General features: G+C 34.3%; 5 protein-coding genes across 7 annotated transcripts; all 5 read left to right on the top strand.

Moving 5' to 3' along the window:
* Window positions 1-340: 340 nt before the first annotated feature.
* Window positions 341-2,962, top strand: LOC145034915 (glyceraldehyde-3-phosphate dehydrogenase, cytosolic). The gene is made up of 11 exons (XM_078983476.1): window positions 341-465; window positions 556-588; window positions 684-784; window positions 1,295-1,410; window positions 1,498-1,597; window positions 1,673-1,819; window positions 1,913-1,973; window positions 2,062-2,159; window positions 2,230-2,372; window positions 2,450-2,623; window positions 2,751-2,962. The coding sequence occupies exons 1-11, from the start codon at window positions 462-464 to the stop codon at window positions 2,797-2,799; spliced, it is 1,026 nt and encodes a 341-aa protein (XP_078839602.1). The 5' UTR covers window positions 341-461; the 3' UTR covers window positions 2,800-2,962.
* A 1,649-nt stretch (window positions 2,963-4,611) lies between these two features.
* LOC145033497 (lysine histidine transporter 1-like) lies at window positions 4,612-7,035 on the top strand. Of its 2 annotated transcripts, none has more exons than XM_078982092.1 (7): window positions 4,612-5,128; window positions 5,258-5,641; window positions 5,709-6,102; window positions 6,191-6,296; window positions 6,378-6,469; window positions 6,552-6,620; window positions 6,717-7,035. In XM_078982092.1, the coding sequence occupies exons 1-7, from the start codon at window positions 4,947-4,949 to the stop codon at window positions 6,813-6,815; spliced, it is 1,326 nt and encodes a 441-aa protein (XP_078838218.1). In that variant the 5' UTR covers window positions 4,612-4,946; the 3' UTR covers window positions 6,816-7,035. The 2 variants fall into 2 exon arrangements, with proteins under 2 accessions (XP_078838218.1, XP_078838219.1); XM_078982093.1 differs by having other exon boundaries at window positions 4,997-5,160.
* Window positions 7,036-7,572: 537 nt separating this feature from the next.
* POLA2 (DNA polymerase alpha 2) lies at window positions 7,573-11,186 on the top strand. Its single transcript, XM_078983477.1, has 15 exons — window positions 7,573-7,709; window positions 7,815-7,890; window positions 8,097-8,219; window positions 8,316-8,661; window positions 8,738-8,833; window positions 8,932-9,011; window positions 9,089-9,164; window positions 9,229-9,405; window positions 9,497-9,601; window positions 9,678-9,773; window positions 9,866-9,958; window positions 10,323-10,403; window positions 10,480-10,595; window positions 10,667-10,793; window positions 10,878-11,186. Exons 1-15 carry the CDS (start codon window positions 7,634-7,636, stop codon window positions 11,034-11,036), a joined length of 1,827 nt encoding a protein of 608 aa, XP_078839603.1. The 5' UTR covers window positions 7,573-7,633; the 3' UTR covers window positions 11,037-11,186.
* Window positions 11,187-12,867: 1,681 nt separating this feature from the next.
* On the top strand, window positions 12,868-14,614 carry LOC145033498 (Pentatricopeptide repeat (PPR) superfamily protein). The gene has a single exon (XM_078982095.1). The coding sequence runs from the start codon at window positions 12,914-12,916 to the stop codon at window positions 14,504-14,506; it is 1,593 nt and encodes a 530-aa protein (XP_078838221.1). The 5' UTR covers window positions 12,868-12,913; the 3' UTR covers window positions 14,507-14,614.
* Window positions 14,615-15,139: 525 nt separating this feature from the next.
* LOC145034917 (uncharacterized) lies at window positions 15,140-17,767 on the top strand. Of its 2 annotated transcripts, none has more exons than XM_078983479.1 (5): window positions 15,140-15,480; window positions 15,942-16,098; window positions 16,205-16,255; window positions 16,367-16,459; window positions 17,519-17,767. In XM_078983479.1, exons 1-5 carry the CDS (start codon window positions 15,347-15,349, stop codon window positions 17,534-17,536), a joined length of 453 nt encoding a protein of 150 aa, XP_078839605.1. In that variant the 5' UTR covers window positions 15,140-15,346; the 3' UTR covers window positions 17,537-17,767. The 2 variants fall into 2 exon arrangements, with proteins under 2 accessions (XP_078839605.1, XP_078839604.1); XM_078983478.1 differs by lacking the exon at window positions 17,519-17,767 and adding an exon at window positions 16,556-17,045.
* The last annotated feature ends 214 nt before the right edge of the window (window positions 17,768-17,981 follow it).

Raw genomic sequence — 17,981 nt, forward strand, 5'->3', positions numbered from 1 at the left:
GAGGGTTACAGAAGTGATCCGCAGACTTAATGAATTTTTGCTTCAGAAAATCAAACAACACCTTAATAAATAAGTAATTGCAAATTTGGTTGAAAAACAAAATGGTTATAAAGAAAAGACTAACTGATGGTCCGTTAGACTTAAAGGAGGGTGGACCAACATTGAAAATATTGGAAAAACAAGTACAATATTTAGATATATTCGTTAAACTACATGGACCAGAAATTTACTCTAATGTAAACCGGCTCATGGGTTTAGTTAACCAGCGGCTCCATCTAGAAGCTCCTTTATTTATTTAAGTTTTGGTTTCTTTTTCTCCAAGAAACTAATTAAAAAATCCGCCATCACGTGACCCTCCCGCTTCGGCTAATCCGCCGCTCCGCTATAAATTAGGTGTCGTAATCCTTCAGCACGCACACTACACCCATCTCACCAACTACGATCTTCAAACACTTTGCGCAATGGGTAATTTCTCTTCCGTTTTGATGTCCATTCACATCGTTTTTCTGTTGCTTTGATTTTTATGTTCGTTCTCTGTTTTGTTTAATTTTGCAGGATCAGATAAGAAGATTAAGATCGGAATCAACGGTACTCTTTTTTTTTTTTTTTATTGAATTCAGTTTGATATTTATTTGAGTTCTTAGTTTTTAATTGATTAGTTTGTTTTAAATGATATGTGATAGGATTCGGAAGAATCGGTCGTCTAGTTGCTAGAGTTGCTCTCCAGAGAGATGATGTTGAGCTTGTTGCTGTTAATGATCCATTCATCACCACCGAGTACATGGTAACTTTATCATATGATAATCCTTTTGTTGCTTATGCTGCAAATGCTTATTTTTATTTAAAAGATTCGATCACATATATGTCAAATTACATACACTTTTCGATGGAATCATCAAATGGAAACTAAAAAAATGGTAAACCACATTATTGATACAAATGCTGTAATCAAATATTTATCGATCTGTGTGTATGTGTATATCATGAATAGTCAAGTCATACAACTTATGAATTCTTTGTTTGCTCTGTCTGTGTACATATAGCGATTTATGCTTCGGCTACCATCTTGTGTTAGTTGTGATAGTTTGAGTTAAGATGATGTTAATGGTCCTTTTACCACTAAACCATGGGTATTATGCAAAAGTTTAGGTCACATGTACTAGTTAAACTAGTACACTGAACAAGTTTTAACATATGTAAATAAAGCAGAGTCCAAACTATAATAATAGTAGTTAAGTAAATATAAATTGAAGCATCTCCCTTTGCAAAAATTCACTGGTTACCATACATGCAGACATATATGTTCAAGTACGACAGTGTTCATGGCCAGTGGAAGCATCATGAGCTTAAAGTCAAAGATGAGAAGACCCTTCTCTTCGGTGATAAACCCGTCACTGTTTTTGGCATCAGGTAACATCTATCACATGCAATTCTTTTGTTTGAGATTTTTTTTATAAAGAATATTTTGTAAACTATTTGTCTTTTCATGCTATTTAGGAACCCTGAGGAAATCCCATGGGGTGCAGCTGGAGCTGACTTTGTTGTGGAGTCTACTGGAGTCTTCACTGATAAGGACAAGGCTGCTGCCCATTTGAAGGTTTCATTAAATCTCTATTCAGCTTTCATATACTTTTATCAATTTCGTTATGTTTAATTATATTTAATTATGTAGGGTGGAGCAAAGAAGGTTGTCATTTCTGCTCCTAGCAAGGATGCTCCCATGTTTGTTGTGGGTGTGAACGAGAAGGAATACAAACCCGAGCTTGACATTGTTTCAAATGCCAGCTGTACAACCAACTGCCTTGCTCCACTTGCCAAGGTTAATTATATAATCTCCATTTCAACTAATAATATTCACCATTCTTTTTCTTTTTGTATTTTTCACACACACAAAAAAAAAATATATATACAGGTCATTAACGATAGGTTCGGAATTGTTGAGGGTCTTATGACAACTGTTCACTCTATCACTGGTAATTACTATTTACGGATTTTCCCTTTCATTAGATTAAATTATCGACTAAAAACAAAATGTATTTAACATTTTAACTAAACTTCCAGCCACTCAAAAGACTGTTGATGGCCCATCAATGAAGGACTGGAGAGGTGGAAGAGCTGCTTCTTTCAACATCATTCCGAGCAGCACTGGAGCTGCTAAGGTAATTACTATTTACGGATTTACCCTTTAATAATTTGATTTCAACTTATATATTATGTGTTGATGTTTAGGCTGTGGGTAAGGTTTTGCCTGCTCTAAATGGGAAATTGACGGGAATGGCCTTCCGTGTGCCAACTGTGGATGTGTCAGTTGTTGATTTGACTGTAAGGCTGGAAAAGAAGGCTACCTATGAGCAGATTAAGGCTGCCATTAAGTAAGTTATGGGAATAAGTAAATTAATATTTTGTGGAAACATAATGTTAACTTTTGGGGTTGTTTTTGTAATTTCAGAGAGGAATCAGAGGGCAAAATGAAGGGTATTTTGGGATATACAGAAGACGATGTTGTGTCCACTGACTTTATCGGTGACAACAGGTCGAGCATCTTTGATGCTAAAGCTGGAATAGCTTTGAATGACAACTTTGTGAAACTGGTGTCGTGGTATGATAATGAATGGGGATACAGGTAACGATATTTATATCTTTTTCAACATGGAAGAAGTTGAAAGAATTGGCCCTGTGTTATATATTATTATATAAGATTCACATGCATATACTCTCTGATTAATGTTTTATTTTTGCCATGTATGCAGCTCCCGTGTTATTGACCTCATCTGCCACATTGCATCTGTTCAAGCCTAAATTTTTCAATGGATGATGTCAACTTTTTTTTGGTCATTTCTTCTGATTTTGTTTTGAGAACGATTTAGGACTTTGGTGGTAATAAGTGTTTTATACTTTGAGTTATTATTGAGAACAAGTCTTATGACACAACCATTTCTATGACAATATATCTTTTGAATCCTATTGTTTATTCTAAAGTCTTATTGTCTTTTACTCAGATGGGAAAACTTGAAAAACATGATTGCTTTTTATGATTTTATTAAACTTTGTGTGTTTCAAACTTGAACAAGTCTTATACCAACCTTTCCAATGTTGTCCCTTTTGCGATGTTGTCCATATTATGATCTTTATGAAATTGATATGCATAATGATGTTTCACATGTAAATTATATGTAGTACCACCGTATTCAAGCATGCTTTGAATCAACCATACCACCATATATAAATATGACTTGAATCAAACATATTATATTAGACAGAAGTTTGGAGGAAGTTGCCCAAGTTGCTTGATTTATGCATATTCTATTTGTGTGGAAATATGATTTAAGGTAGTTTTCCATTTTACTAAAAGGAAATGCCCACGATCTATTAAATATTAATAAGACCCTCTATATATACCTTTTGGGGTTATACCTTAGAGTCTGTTCTAGACATTCTCAAAATGATTTCAAACATTCTCAAAATGATTTCAACAAAGGTAACTAAGACATCAAACAATCTATGGCACGGGGTTACACCCAAGTTGTCTTACTTTACTGCCCACATATGACATGTAATTTCTAGAAAACTAGAGTCCGGAACTTTCAAATGTCGCTTATGGGGTACTATACAAACCATGTTTGTTTCCAGGAATCTTGAGTTCTTAGAGAGAAATATCGTGTTACAGGAAACAAGTAGGAACAATATAGACCTCAAAAAAATCCAAAAACCGCAAGATAGTGATACAACACATTCCATAAGTATAGTGATACAACACATCCCATTGAGAGACTTGTTATCAATGGAATGTGTTATCAATGGGCACACGCCTTAAGGCCCTCGCTTGCTATTATGTCTCTCCGACGTTACTTCTCATCTCCAATTCACCTCTCGCTTGGTCATTCTTTGGATTTCTTTCACAATTATATCTTCTTACCTATGTTGTACACATAAAAGTAAAAATAAACAAAACAAACTACCCAATAATTTGACCTAGGTACTTGTTATTCTTTATTGTTAGTTTATTATAATTAAAATGTTTCTAAATACTAAGTATTTATTATGGATATATTATAAGTTGATATTAGGTTATTCTTATTTAAATCTTTATATTTTTATTTGAATTTGAATGTTCCTATATAATTACAAATTGTTTTGCATATATAACAAATGGATTGTTATTTGTGTTAATTAGAGTTTGTACTTAAGATTGTGAATATCGTGAAGCATTTTGATTATAAACAAGTGACGAATAGTTATCTTTGGCACTCCGTTTTTATTTTAGTATGTTGTTTAATAAATTGTAATTGTTAATTTGTTATTTGTGTTACATATTTTGATGGTAAGGATAAGCCATATACTAGCACCAACTTGTGTTAATTAGGTTGTGGGTAACAAAAAAGAAAGAAATAGCTAACTCTTTTTGTACTTAATTGCTGTGTTGACTAATAATTATATAAAGTATGTTTACTCAAAAGAATCTGTCCCAATGTAACACAGAGTATTGGTTCATGATATTTAATGGTTAATCAAGAATTAATTTATATTGTTTTGTTATGAAGTTTTGGTTACAGAAAGAAATAAATAGGGGTATTTGGTAATTTCAGAAGGATAGTGTGGCAGTTTTAAAAGAGTGTTTCAACACAAGTAACGACTACTAACAACTAACAAGGATCCAAAATTGGATTTCTGGTTGTGATCGATTCAAATTACAGTTAAAGTGAGAAATAGCAGCTCTGCCGCCAAACTTCCATTTCCTCGCATTCAGCCAAAAATTTCTCTACATGTGTCATCAAATTATCGAACCCATGAAACCCGCTTCTATGGCTGACACAGTACCAATTCTGAAAGTTAAGGAGAGAACCCAAATATCATGGATCTTGGTCCTCTATTTATTCTCGACGTGGGTTCCTTCTTCTTTATCAAAGAAATTCAAGTGAGTAGAGAAGCGTGTAAATCAATCTTCCATGGAGTCTGGTGCTGATGCGAGGAATGATAGAAGAACTGCCGAGGAAAAAGCCATCGATGATTGGCTTCCAGTGACATCCTCCAGAAACGCAAAGTGGTGGTACTCAGCCTTTCACAATGTCACCGCCATGGTTGGTGCCGGTGTCCTCAGTCTTCCTTACGCCCTATCTCAACTCGGATGGTATCCCTTTTCCTTCAATCCAAGTCTTCTCTGTAAGATTCTTTTTTGGTTTAAACGATGCACACAACATGTTCGATGAAAATCCCCACACAAAATCCACTTCCATAATATACAATCTCTTTGATTCAGGGGCTTTGGAATCACAGTACTAGTCCTCTCTTGGGTGATTACACTCTACACACTATGGCAAATGGTGGAAATGCACGAAATGGTTCCAGGAAAAAGATTTGACAGATACCATGAGCTAGGGCAACATGCTTTTGGTGAAAAACTCGGGCTTTTTGTTGTAGTCCCTCAACAGTTGATAGTGGAAGTAGGCACATGCATTGTCTACATGGTGACTGGAGGAAAATCTCTACAGAAGTTTCAACAATCAATTTGCCCTGATTGTAAACCTCTAAGAACCACTTACTTCATCTTGATTTTCGCCTCTGTTCACTTTGTACTTGCTCACCTCCCAAATTTCAACTCCATTAGTGGTGTCTCTTTAGCTGCTGCCATCATGTCATTGAGGTAATAAACTAATAATAAATCATAAATCATAAACCATAAATCAAAATTCATTATGAACTTATGGCAGTTATTCAACGATTGCTTGGGTGGCTTCATGGAAAAGGGGAGCTCATGATGACGTGGACTATAGTCCAAGGTCGAAAACTTCTGTGGGACAAATGTTTGGGATGTTTAGTGCTTTGGGTGATGTGGCATTCGCGTATGCGGGTCATAATGTGGTTTTAGAGATCCAAGCGACTATCCCTTCAACACCTGAAAAGCCATCAAAGGGACCAATGTGGTTGGGTTGTGTTGTTGCGTATATAATTGTTGCTATTTGCTACTTTCCTGTTGCAATAATTGGGTTTTATGTGTTTGGGAACACTGTTGATGACAATATTCTTATCACTCTTGAACACCCTCCATGGCTTATTGCTTCAGCTAACATGTTTGTCATCATCCATGTCATTGGTGGGTATCAGGTATGTGTCAAGATTTTCTTCCATCTCATATCTCTTCAGTCTTCATTACAAAATGTCAAAATCTAACTTTTTTTTTTGAACATTTCAGATTTTTTCGATGCCTGTTTATGACATGATAGAAACTTTCTTGGTGAAATCAGTGAAACTGAAGCCGAGTGGTGTCCTTCGATTCACTGTTCGTACATTATTTGTTGGTAAGATTATGATGCTATTTTTTTTTCTTTCTCAAATACTTTTTTTTAAAAATTTTGATTCCAACTTTTGGGTATTTGCAGTTATCACTACTTTTATTGCAATCACATTCCCTTTCTTTGGTGGACTTCTTGGATTCTTTGGAGGGTTTGCATTGGCACCAACCACCTATTACGTGAGTCTTTTTTTCCCCCTCTTTTGCAATATGTGAAAAGTCCTTTTTGCCCTCTCATTGTGTATTATCATTACTTGCACAGCTTCCATGCATTATTTGGCTAATAGTTAGGAAGCCTAAAAGATGGAGCATAACTTGGTGCATAAATTGGGTATTGTCAAAAATTCAATCTTTTTTTTTTTTTTTTTTTTTTGTTAAGGATTTTTTTTTTCTATGAGTTATCTAATTTGTGTTGTTAATGTTTCAGATTTGCATAGTAATTGGTGTGCTAATAATGATTTTAGCACCAATTGGAGGTCTAAGGTCGATTATTAGGTCAGCTGGGAGCTACAAATTTTACTCGTGAAGAACTGAAAAATGCAACAAGTATTGGAGTTTGTGTAAAAAGAGTGATTTGGTATTTGTGAATAAATAAAGAAATAAGTCTCTCAGGTGAAAGTTAGAGATTAAAATAGATGTAGGTGTTGGGAGTTTGATGTGTATGGTGTTTTTTTTGTAGTTTGCAAGTGATGTACTACTATCAGTGTTAGGCTCAACTCGTGGTACAAGCTTGTATTTGTTTGCTAGTTCTTGTTAATTATTTTTAATTATTTTAGTTTTTTTTTTTTCAACTTTACCTTTATGGAGAATATGCAAAATGATTATTCTTCCACCAAAGCTTGAACAAAAACTTTTAACAAACGTAAAATTCAATTCGTATTGAAATTACAGGTACATGTACGATAACTATAAAAGGCTCATTCTGTCATTCACCTAGGCTTTGGCATATCAAAGTATTAACTTTTTTTAGACATGGAAATTCAAACCCGAGCCATATCAATTATCAAGTATAATCATTAACCTACAAGGTTTATCGAACAATTTATTTTCTGTTCATATTTAATATGTTATTATAGAATCGAACACATTGAATCTTGATATTAAAAACTATTTATATTTCTATTTTTTACTTTTTAAAGAATTGGAGAAATGAGCCAATTATCTTACCAGTCCAGCCCAGAAAGGATGACCCTTAGCCTTGTTCAAGCCAGGGGCCCAAAAGCTCACATTCCTTAGAGGCCCATTCCACGATATATCATACACACACGACGAACCAAGTTTTCGCGCCATCTTCTTCATTTGTTTCCCTCCAAGCACAGTCGACAGCAAGAACCCTAGATCTCCATGGAAGACCAAATTAGAGCCGAATTCAAGAAGAACAACTTCATTTTAGTTGAAGAAGAAGAAATACTTAAGAAATGTAAGAAAGATTTTCACTTCTTGCCCCACTGATTTCATCTTGATTTAGTTTTTATAGTCCGTGCGATTGATTATCTTCTCAATTTGTTTTTGTTTCGGTGAGCAGGTCTGACATTTTGTATAAATTACAATCTCAGTCCATCGGACCTTGTTTCGAGCTGGGATTTGTACTCTATCAACAGGTAATTAGTTTTGCTCGATTACCTTAACGTTCAGTATAGGATTTCCGAGTATGGAGGTGGAAAGGAATTCTAGTCTGCTTTGTAGGAGAATCCATTTCGCCACTCGAATTGTGTTTAGTTTTATTTGGTCTTTGACAGTGTTATCATTGCTCATATGGATGCATTCCATCAGCAATATTATGTTAATATTATCCCTGTTTTGACAGGCAACTGGAACTAGTAGTATCAGATGCTCATATGGATGCATTCCATCAGCAACTACAAAGTGAACAGAAACAAGCTATTATCGAAAAGGAGCAAGGCCTACATTCATATACCGATGTCACCATGTAAGCCTTTCATCTGACATGTGACAGCTTATCACTGTGAATAACCGAGCCTCATTTTCTATGATTTGAATCAACAACCACAAACTTATACTACAGGGAGTTAGATGAAGACCATGAAGATGCTAAGGAGATTGTTCCTACCTCTCCAACAGGACAAACGAATGTACATCTGGACTCATTTGATGTAACACCTATGCAGCATTCATTGGGGAAGCCTTTGGAACTGGTGACACCCTTTGGGCAACGAAAAGACAAGTTTGTAGTACACTCAACTTTTAACACCCTACCTACAGTTCATGAAATTAAAATGGAAAAGGGCGAAGAGGGTTCTGAAGATGATGTGATCAAAAGGGTACAACCTATTAAAAGTTGTTCCCTTGAAGTTCATTCTTCCCAGCCTGCCCCTGGATGCAGATACATGTATGACAGGATAGAAGACAAGGTATTATAGCATTTTCATAATTTTGATTGCTTTTTGTATGCTTACATCACTAACTTTAATGTTTTTGGAAGTTTAGTTTAATTATCTTGAAGATAAAATCATGAAATATTCAAAAGCCATGGTTGCATCTCAGCTTTATGAGGAACCTGTTGATCCATCGGTTGCTTCCCAAGTAATTCCTATCTCTATTCTTTTAGAATTATCCTTTTCATTTTTATCATCTTTGAAGAGCTTCAACAACATAAGTTACATCTCTTGATTCCCTATCAGAAAAGTATATTTGCTGTTGGCATGATTTGCTGTGAAGAAGAAGGGCGTTTAAAGGAAAAACCAATCATGCTTCAAAGCAGGTAATTTCTGTTGAATCTTTATGCTCTTTTCAGTCATCTTTGCCCTTACTGTTGTCCTTTGTTACTTGTTTGAACAGTGTTGAGCATTCTGGAGGACAACGTGTGCGCCTTGACTTACAGAAATTGGACCAGTTTTCCCTTTTCCCAGGCCAGGTAGATATTTAAAAAAATGGAAACTGACCAAAAAAAACCATTTAACATAAACATAATTCTACAGGTGGTAGGTATTGAAGGGCATAATCCAAGTGGGCACTATTTAATTGCAACAAAAATTGTTGATAACGTTCCACTATCAGTCCCTGATGATGAAAATATTCGTCAAAAGAAGAGACAAGCTGTGGATCAAGATAACAAGCCTGCTGATTTATCTGATATAACTTCAGATTTATCAATGGTGTGTAAGCTTGTTCTTCATTTTACTAAAGTACCCCTTTAAGTTTACTATCTGGATTCTCTCTGATTCTATCCATGTCATCTTTGAGCAGATTATTGCTTCAGGCCCTTACACCACAACTGACAACTTATTCTTTGAGCCACTGTCTGATCTTCTTGCATATGCACAAAGAAAGCAGCCTCAGTTGCTTATACTGGTGGGAATTTACAATTTTAACCCTGTAACTATTCAAAATTCAAAACCACTCTAAACTAACTAACATTGATTAACAGTTAGGGCCTTTCATTGATTCGGAGCATCCCGAGATCAAGAAAGGAGCTTTAAACAGGACTTATGATGATTTATTCCGTCTTGAAATCCTTAGGAGGGTATAATCGTCGAAACTGTTCCTTTATTTTTACCTCTAACGCTTTTATTTCCACTTTTTTCCTTGATTTTTTATATATCAATTGTTCCTCAGCTTCAAGATTATGTGGAATATATGGGCTCTGCTGCACGTGTGATTCTTGTGCCATCTATACGTGATGCACACCATGACTATGTATTTCCTCAGGTAAATTTATCATTTTATTGTGAATGAAATATTTATAAATGTTACAGTAAGTTACATGTTGGTCCCCGAGTGCTGCTATTTTTTGCAATTTTGGTCCCAAAAAATTTTCTTTTGCAGTTTTGGTTCTTGTTTGAGGTTCTCGTAACGTTTTTGGTTATTTTTCAAAGTAAAATGACTATATTGGTCCCTGAGTGTAGCTAGTTTTGCCATTGTGTTACCAAAAACATTAAGAAAACCTTAAACAATGACCAAATTTGAAAAAAACAGCTATACTCAGGGACCAAAAGTGTAACATTAGTCTAAATATTAGGATGACTTGAATATTTTAGAGTATTATGCTTAGTGTGTTTTTTTGATTGTGCAGGCTGCTTTTGATATGAATATAGCTGATCTAAATCGTCAGATCACTTGCATTACAAATCCTGGAATGATCTCAGCAAATAAGGTAAATGTTGTTATTTGGATGATATTTAAAAATATTTGAGTTGAGAACTTTTAATAATTCATTGAAAACAATATAGGTGAAAGTAGGCTGCTGTAGTGTGGATGTCTTGAAACAACTTAGTATGGATGTGGTGTCACGTGGGATCAAGAATCGCATGAATACACTAACAAGCCATCTCCTGAGTCAACGCAGGCATGTTTTCAAAATTCAAAATAATAATTTTCTTTTTTCTTAATTTAATATTTTTACGTTTGTGACGACAGCTTTTATCCTCTGTACCCACCCGCGGAAGACACTCCTGTGGACTTGTCGCTTGCTCCAGAAGCCCTTCAAATGTCTAGTGTTCCAGACATTCTCATTGTTCCTTCAGACCTCACACACTTTGTGAAGGTATGTAATCGATTATATCTTTTAAATGGTTCTGTGAAGATTTTATTGATGTATTATTATTGTTTAATTTTGAGATATTTGTAGGTTTTGAGGTTGGAGGGGACAAGTGAAGGAGGTGAAGAAGTGAAATGTATGTGTGTGAATCCGGGAAGACTGGCGAGAGGGGAAGGAGGTGGTCACTTTGTAGAACTTAACTTCCATGTTACCCCTGACTCATCTTCTGCCTCAGTTATTCGTATATAGAATCAAACATTCAGCAAAAAAAAAAAAAAAACAATGGTAATAGCATTCAAGTCTCATTTTGCAAGACAAGTTGTTTAAGGTTTAACGAAATTAGTATTGAGTTGTAATTAATGTTGTATTCTGTTTGGTTTAAATCGTTGTTGCTTTCTAGTTCTTTGGTAGTATTGTATTAAATACTAATCATAGCTGGTTATAGTCTTTTTTAAAATCCAATTTAATATAATGACTGCGAAATGATTCATTGGATGGCAACATCAACTAAACTTTATCAGAGTTTCAAGCAACTTTCTACAACTGTAAATAGATTCACCAAAAGTTTGAAGTCCTTTGAAGGCTATTTCGTATTTATTTCTATAGAAGATTATACAATTTTGAGTTGATTTTCATATACAAAGACATGAACTTAAGGGTTCATGAGACTGCTATTATTTGCATAAGTTTTGAATTTTTTTATTGGTGTGATAAATATGATTAAAAGATTGTGTTACTATAATATTAATATTTTCTTTTCAGATTTTGCTAAAAATGACCAAGTGATCCACCAAAGTGTAAAAAAATGACGAAAAAAAAAAGCTTTTCAAAAAATGACCGGTGAGTCTACATAGGGTCCTTTGTGGACTTGTCTTCTATATACAGGGGATTCATGTCAACAATTGAATACTAGGGATTTTTCCATAAATTTGTTTGAGTTTGGGGTATGGAACTTCAGTCAGTGAAACCCTCTACGGGTATCACAATATAAATTTTGATAATTTTTTTTGTCTATGAAATATATTTTTTTGTTTGGAATTTATGTGACGAAATTGAGTATTATATATGTTACCATATCATTCATTCATTACGAAATTCATAAGAAGGATTTATATAGGCGTTATAGACGTTGCGAGTAAACGAGCAATAAGTTGTGCCGCAACCCCTTTTTGGATGACAAAACTAACTGTGAAAAAAAAAAGGAATTATCAAAATTTATAAAGAGAGGCCTAGAGAAGATAGTACAAGCTCAAGTAAAATTACAAAAAAAATTCTCATTAATAAATGAAGGTTTTTTTTTATCACTTGTTAAATTCTTAAGAGTTTTGTCACATATAATTTTGTGGGAGTTTTATAATTATTATTTTCCATTTGAAAAGAAAATTATTCTATTAATTTGATAATAAATGATCATAAATGCTCTAAAGAATATTTGATTTTTTTACATATGTTCCAAAAAAATTACATTATATTATATAAAACTGTTATTTTATAAAATATTTAATTTTTAAATATTTATATTAAATTTTTATTTTTAATAAACCCGTGTAATATACGGGTTTGACACCTAGTCTTTAATGTTCGACTGGTAACATGGGTATGCATAGAACTTTCACTTCTGAAAAGTTTGTTTTTTTTGGCAGTGTGTCATTTGATCGTTTTTTGATTTTTTTTTTATTGAAAGTTTTAGAGAATTTATAGGTACATTTTGTGATTTTGATCCCTTTTTAAACTTTATTTTCTTTATTTAACTTGCTAAAATAAATCTACTATAATAAATGAAGGTTTTTTTTGCCACATGTCATTTTCTCTTTCATTTGGACACTTGACATTTTCTAAAAATTTTAAATTTTTTATTTTCCACTTGTCATTTATTGTATTTTTCATTTTATTAAATTAAAATTTCACATTTAATGTGTAATGTAATATATATGTAAAGTATTTATTAGAAAGAGTTTATATATGTAATGTATTCAATACATTAAAGTTTCAATAATTTTAATAACTCAATTTATTTTTTCATTTTTCTTATAAATTCAAACTTTTCTGTTAAAATTTTATATTTTTTGGCAAAGGCGGGAGTGCAAGCGAAGAGGTGAAGTTGAAGCAAAGAGCAGGGCCAGAAGATGCCAGCATCCTCCAATTTAAACACACAGATCTTAGGAATACTCGACAAAATCAATAACCTTATTCATCTTAAGCAGCTTCAAGCTTATCTCATCACCACCGGCCATTCCCAAGACCAGTTTTTCTCTTTCAAGCTCGTTCGGTGCTGTGTACTCTCTCTATCCAACTTCGATTACGCTCGCTCAATCTTCTCTTCTCTTGTTTCACCCAATGTCTACCTCTACACCGCCATGATCACAGCTTATTCTTCTCAGCCAGATCATGATTCGTCACTCCTTTTATACCGTGATATGGTTCGAAAGAAACGACCTAAAGTCAGCCATTTTATCTACCCACACGTCCTTAAATCTTGCCCGGAAGTTTTGGGATCGAATGGAACGAAAATGGTGCATTCCCAGATTGTTAAAACGGGTTATGAAGAATACCCAGTTGTGAAAACGGCTTTACTTGACGCGTACTCGAGGTTCTCTTCCGATATAGCTGTTGCGAGGCTACTGTTCGATGAAATGTCTGAGAGAAATGTCGTGTCTTGGACTGCTATGATTTCTGGGTATACTAGAGCCGGTGAAATGCGGAGTGCAATTGAGTTGTTTGAACAAATGCCCGACAGAGATACCCCATCGTGGAATTCTATAATCGCTGGGTGTACTCACAATGGGATGTTTTCAGAAGCTATTCATCTTCTAAGAAGGATGATTATGAACGGAAAGAAACCAAATCATGTTACAGTTTTATGCTCTCTTTCAGCTTTCGGCCACATGGGCATGTTACATCTTGGAAAATCAACACATAATTACCTTCTTAGAAACGGGCTTGGTCCTAATTCTCATATTGCAAACGGATTGGTTGATATGTATGGAAAATGTGGGAGCTTGAAAGAAGCCCGAAGGGTGTTCGATGAAACGCCAAAGAGAAACCTAACTTCATGGAACTCCATGATCAACTCTTTCGCCCTCCATGGCCAAAGCGAATCAGCAATAATAATCTTTGAGGAAATGAAACAACATGGCGTGAAACCGGATGATATTACATTTGTGGGGCTATTAAATGCTTGCACCCATGGTGGATTGGTCGAAAAAGGTCGTTCTTTTTTCAAATCAATGGTAAACGATTATGGAATGGAGCCTGACATTCATCATTACGGGTGTTTCATTGATCTTCTTGGTAGAGCAGGTCAGTTTGAAGAAGCCATGGAAGTTATAAATGCAATGAAATCCCCACCTGATGAAGCTGTTTGGGGTTCTTTGCTCAATGGTTGCAAGATTCATGGCCGAATGGATTTGGCTGAAATTGCTGTGAAGAAACTGATTGAAATTGAGCCGAATAATGGTGGGTATGGGGCGATGTTGGCCAATATTTATGGTGCATTAGGGGAGTGGGATAAAGCAAGAATAGTATGGAGAACATTGAAGGAGCAAAAGGCTCATAAGATACCTGGTTGCAGTTGGATTGAAGTTGATGATCAAGTTCATCAATTTTATTCGGCTGATGATTCCCATTTCAAAATACATGACATACACTTGATCTTAGAAAGCATATTTGGGTTTTCTGATGAAAACGTCTTTCTTCATCAACATACAAGTAGACTTTGATCATACATGTTATACCATATGTAGATCTTTTTTTGCTACCTCAATTCATATTATCAAAGTCATTTATTGAGTTTGTCCCTTGTGGTTGTAGTCGACCATGACAATATTCATCATGATGTACTTTTTCTTTCCTCTTTAAAACTATCATTTTTTTAAAAATTTGTTTAACAACCAAAATTTCTCAAATAGAACTATTTGGTGAATAATTACTGATATTGAATTTTGGATTCTACTTAAAATATTCTTCATCTTTTTGGCATGCTTACCAATGTCAATAAGGTTCAATTCATTGTTATAAACTTCTCATTTAACATGATTCGCTTGTCTTAAAATCATGAACATTAATTAAAAATTTAAGGGACGGAATATATCAATCATCAAGACATAAGATTAGAATATTAAATAGCTACAAAACTATATTTGAATTAACAGAAAAGAAAATCATTTTTTTTTTAAAAATTTTTTAATATTTTTAAATCTTCAACATTAAAACTAAAAATCAAATGAAATATAACCCAATATGGCAATATGTCCGGTTCGTTGGTCCGAACGCCGTCTTGTGTTCCTTACAACTTATTTATTTATTTATTTATTTATAATTTATATTTATTTTGTTTGAGTTTGACCGTATGTTTGCAATTGCAATCAAAATGGAAGTCCCTTTCCGCCATTAACCTATAAAGAAATCAAATTCATCGTTCTTCGGTTGCTTATACCCTGACACAATCAATCATCATCATCTTCGTCGTCGTCGTCGTAGCTCCTTTCTCTTACGCTTCGCATATTCCATCTCCCTATTTCTGATTATTAGCCAGGTTTCTTATTCAGGGGGGTAAAGAGATGAGATCCATGACTGAAACGGTGCCGTCTGGATCCGCATCCGACGAGGATTCAAATGTTCATATGAACTACGCTCTTGTTTCTGCACTTGTTGCCTTTGCGGTCGCCCAAGCCATTAAGGTCCTCACCACCTGGTATGTTTTTTCTTTCATTATCATTTCTGATTTTTGGATTTGCTTGTATTCTTGTTTCAGCTAGGTTTTCAATTATGATATCTGTCTCTTTTGTTTGGTTTTCTAATCGATCAATTTACAATTTACAATTTCATATCATATCTGGAGAATACATTAAGCACTGTGTGTTGCTATGCCTCTCTGTTTCACGCGTGCGCTGGATTGAATGCTTACGATTATTTTGAATCTGAGAATCGGATCAGGACATTGTTTTTTCTGTGAATATCATTTTCTAGGGCTCATGATGTGTTTTCTGATTTAAGGATAGTTAGGTGATCAAATTAACCACCTGACAAAAGCTTATTTCACATTAATTCAGCTTCTGCGTTTGAATTTATTCAATTTTGCTTGCTAATAAACTGAAACGGTGTTAGTATTGTTACATCCCCCCTAAGAATCTTATAGCTGTTGTAGACATGCAGGTATAAAGAAAAACGATGGGATATTAAGCAGCTTGTGGGATCTGGTGGCATGCCATCATCACATTCAGCAACTGTGACTGCTCTTGCTGCTGCTGTTGGTTTTCAAGATGGTATTGGTGGTACTACATTTGCAATTGCTCTCATATTAGCTTGTGTTGTATGATCTCTCTCCCTCTCTCAACTCTCTCCTTTTTCATCATCTGCTATTGTCTGTGAATTCGTTGTGAATGAAATTAACAGTTTATGATGTTTGTAACAAACAGGTAATGTATGATGCAAGTGGTGTACGATTGCATGCTGGACGCCAAGCAGAGGTGAGAGGTCTGAATTTGTAAAAATGGCAACAACAAGTTCTTATCTTATGATCTTATCTAAATCAATTGTTCATTCTTTCCCTTATTATGTCTGAAATTATAAAATTTCAGCTTCTGAATCAAATAGTATATGAGCTTCCTGCTGAACATCCCTTAGCTGATAGCAGACCACTTCGTGAACTTCTTGGCCACACTCCTCCTCAGGTCTCTTTTCTTTTCTTGCATTTTTATTATTTCTAATATAACAAACACATTTTTTTTATAATATTTTTATGTAAAAAAAAAAAAAAAAACAATCAGGTTGCAGCTGGTGCATTGCTGGGGTTCTTTACAGCAGCAATTGTTCACTTAATCACTCAAGCTGCTACTATGGCTTGACAGTTGACACTGATATATATTAGTGTCATGGTTGTCTTGTTTGTCTATCATAACATGCATACATGCACATCCATGACATGACCATTTTTAAATACCAAAAAGACAAACGTACTTTCAGTCATTCGTCAATTCCACAAATAACACATTATCATACAGTTTGACAAATATTTGTTTCATTATTGACAAAAAAAAAAGTGTCAAAAATGATTATTATGTTTGTCGGTTAATAATACACTGTTAAATTGGCGAATTTACTAGAATACAGTATGTTGTCCTTTTGGGAATTAAACCTAATGCCTTCATTCTTTAAGTCCATTCTTTTTCATGTAGATTTAGCTCTGGTTGATCAATTTCTTGATTTGTAACTTTGTAAGTATCTTATGCAATGGAATTAGTACATTGTGTTTATGGTTTTAGTCTCTTTTTACCACTTGCAAATACATAAACTAAATTGCTCTTTCCTTTTCACCTCTTGATATGTATATAGAAATTTGCTACAATTAACCGGACATGCTCTAACACAACATATGTCGTTACACCCAAATAGCATTGTACTTGAAATAAAAAAACAAAAATTGTTTTTTAATTATCTAGCAACAAAAAGTCTAAAATTTATCAAAACATTTAAATCAAATGTTTGAATTTAAAAATAACATAAGGAAACATCAATTAATATCAGAGGCATGCTTATTACTTATAAATTAGATAGAGTCATGTGTCTCATGAAGCTTTGAGGACTACCAATAGTTGTTGGATGATTGATGGTCTGCCTAGCAGGCTTACGGTAGTTTCCAAATGGGTAATCTATTGATTTGTCAAGAATATGTTAGAAATTCGGGGTAATAAAATGCTTGAAAATTCTGAGAAATGTGTATATACTTTCAGATTAAAGCATTTGGGTGATACTCTCAATCTTCAATCGGATAAGACAGAATATGAGAGCAAGAACAGAGAATATGATTGTTATGATTTTCGAAGGTACCATAAAACATGAAGACCAAAATTGGTTAAGTATCTTTTCCATCAGAAAACTATCACAAGATACAAGATTGTTTTATGTCTGAAAAACTATCACTAAAACAGTTTGATGTCTAAAAACTGTCACTAATTCGGGTTCTTTCTATAAGGGTCAAAACAAAATAAAAAATCGGGTTTATTTTAAAAAATTCAGATTTCTGATATATTTTTAATATAACAATATAACCCAAATAAAGTTAGGGGCTCTGCCCCTTGGACCTCGCTCCCAGGGGTGTTGCCCCTAGACCCCCGTTCGTTCAAGGGCTTCTCCCCTAAATGACATTGTATTTTAAAATTTGATCAAATTTAAACAAGTGTGTACTCCACACAT

Source organism: Lactuca saligna, chromosome 3, assembly GCF_052625555.1.
Source record: "Lactuca saligna cultivar CGN05327 chromosome 3, ASM5262555v1, whole genome shotgun sequence".
Lineage (NCBI taxonomy): Eukaryota > Viridiplantae > Streptophyta > Magnoliopsida > Asterales > Asteraceae > Lactuca > Lactuca saligna.

Excerpts from the sequence above, each read along its gene's own strand:
- LOC145034915 (XM_078983476.1), top strand. Across the intron at positions 1,598-1,672 it reads AGGCTGCTGCCCATTTGAAG|GGTGGAGCAAAGAAGGTTGT; the intron begins GTTTCATTAAAT and ends TTAATTATGTAG. Across the intron at positions 2,373-2,449 it reads CAGATTAAGGCTGCCATTAA|AGAGGAATCAGAGGGCAAAA; the intron begins GTAAGTTATGGG and ends TTGTAATTTCAG.
- LOC145033497 (XM_078982092.1), top strand. The coding sequence starts at position 4,947 with ATGGAGTCTGGTGCTGATGCGAGGAATGATAGAAGAACTGCCGAGGAA. Across the intron at positions 6,103-6,190 it reads ATGTCATTGGTGGGTATCAG|ATTTTTTCGATGCCTGTTTA; the intron begins GTATGTGTCAAG and ends TGAACATTTCAG. Across the intron at positions 6,621-6,716 it reads TAACTTGGTGCATAAATTGG|ATTTGCATAGTAATTGGTGT; the intron begins GTATTGTCAAAA and ends TTAATGTTTCAG.
- POLA2 (XM_078983477.1), top strand. The coding sequence starts at position 7,634 with ATGGAAGACCAAATTAGAGCCGAATTCAAGAAGAACAACTTCATTTTA. Across the intron at positions 8,220-8,315 it reads TCATATACCGATGTCACCAT|GGAGTTAGATGAAGACCATG; the intron begins GTAAGCCTTTCA and ends CTTATACTACAG. Across the intron at positions 9,165-9,228 it reads TTTCCCTTTTCCCAGGCCAG|GTGGTAGGTATTGAAGGGCA; the intron begins GTAGATATTTAA and ends ATAATTCTACAG.
- LOC145033498 (XM_078982095.1), top strand. The coding sequence starts at position 12,914 with ATGCCAGCATCCTCCAATTTAAACACACAGATCTTAGGAATACTCGAC.
- LOC145034917 (XM_078983478.1), top strand. The coding sequence starts at position 15,347 with ATGAGATCCATGACTGAAACGGTGCCGTCTGGATCCGCATCCGACGAG. Across the intron at positions 15,481-15,941 it reads ATTAAGGTCCTCACCACCTG|GTATAAAGAAAAACGATGGG; the intron begins GTATGTTTTTTC and ends GTAGACATGCAG. Across the intron at positions 16,099-16,204 it reads CTCTCATATTAGCTTGTGTT|GTAATGTATGATGCAAGTGG; the intron begins GTATGATCTCTC and ends TGTAACAAACAG.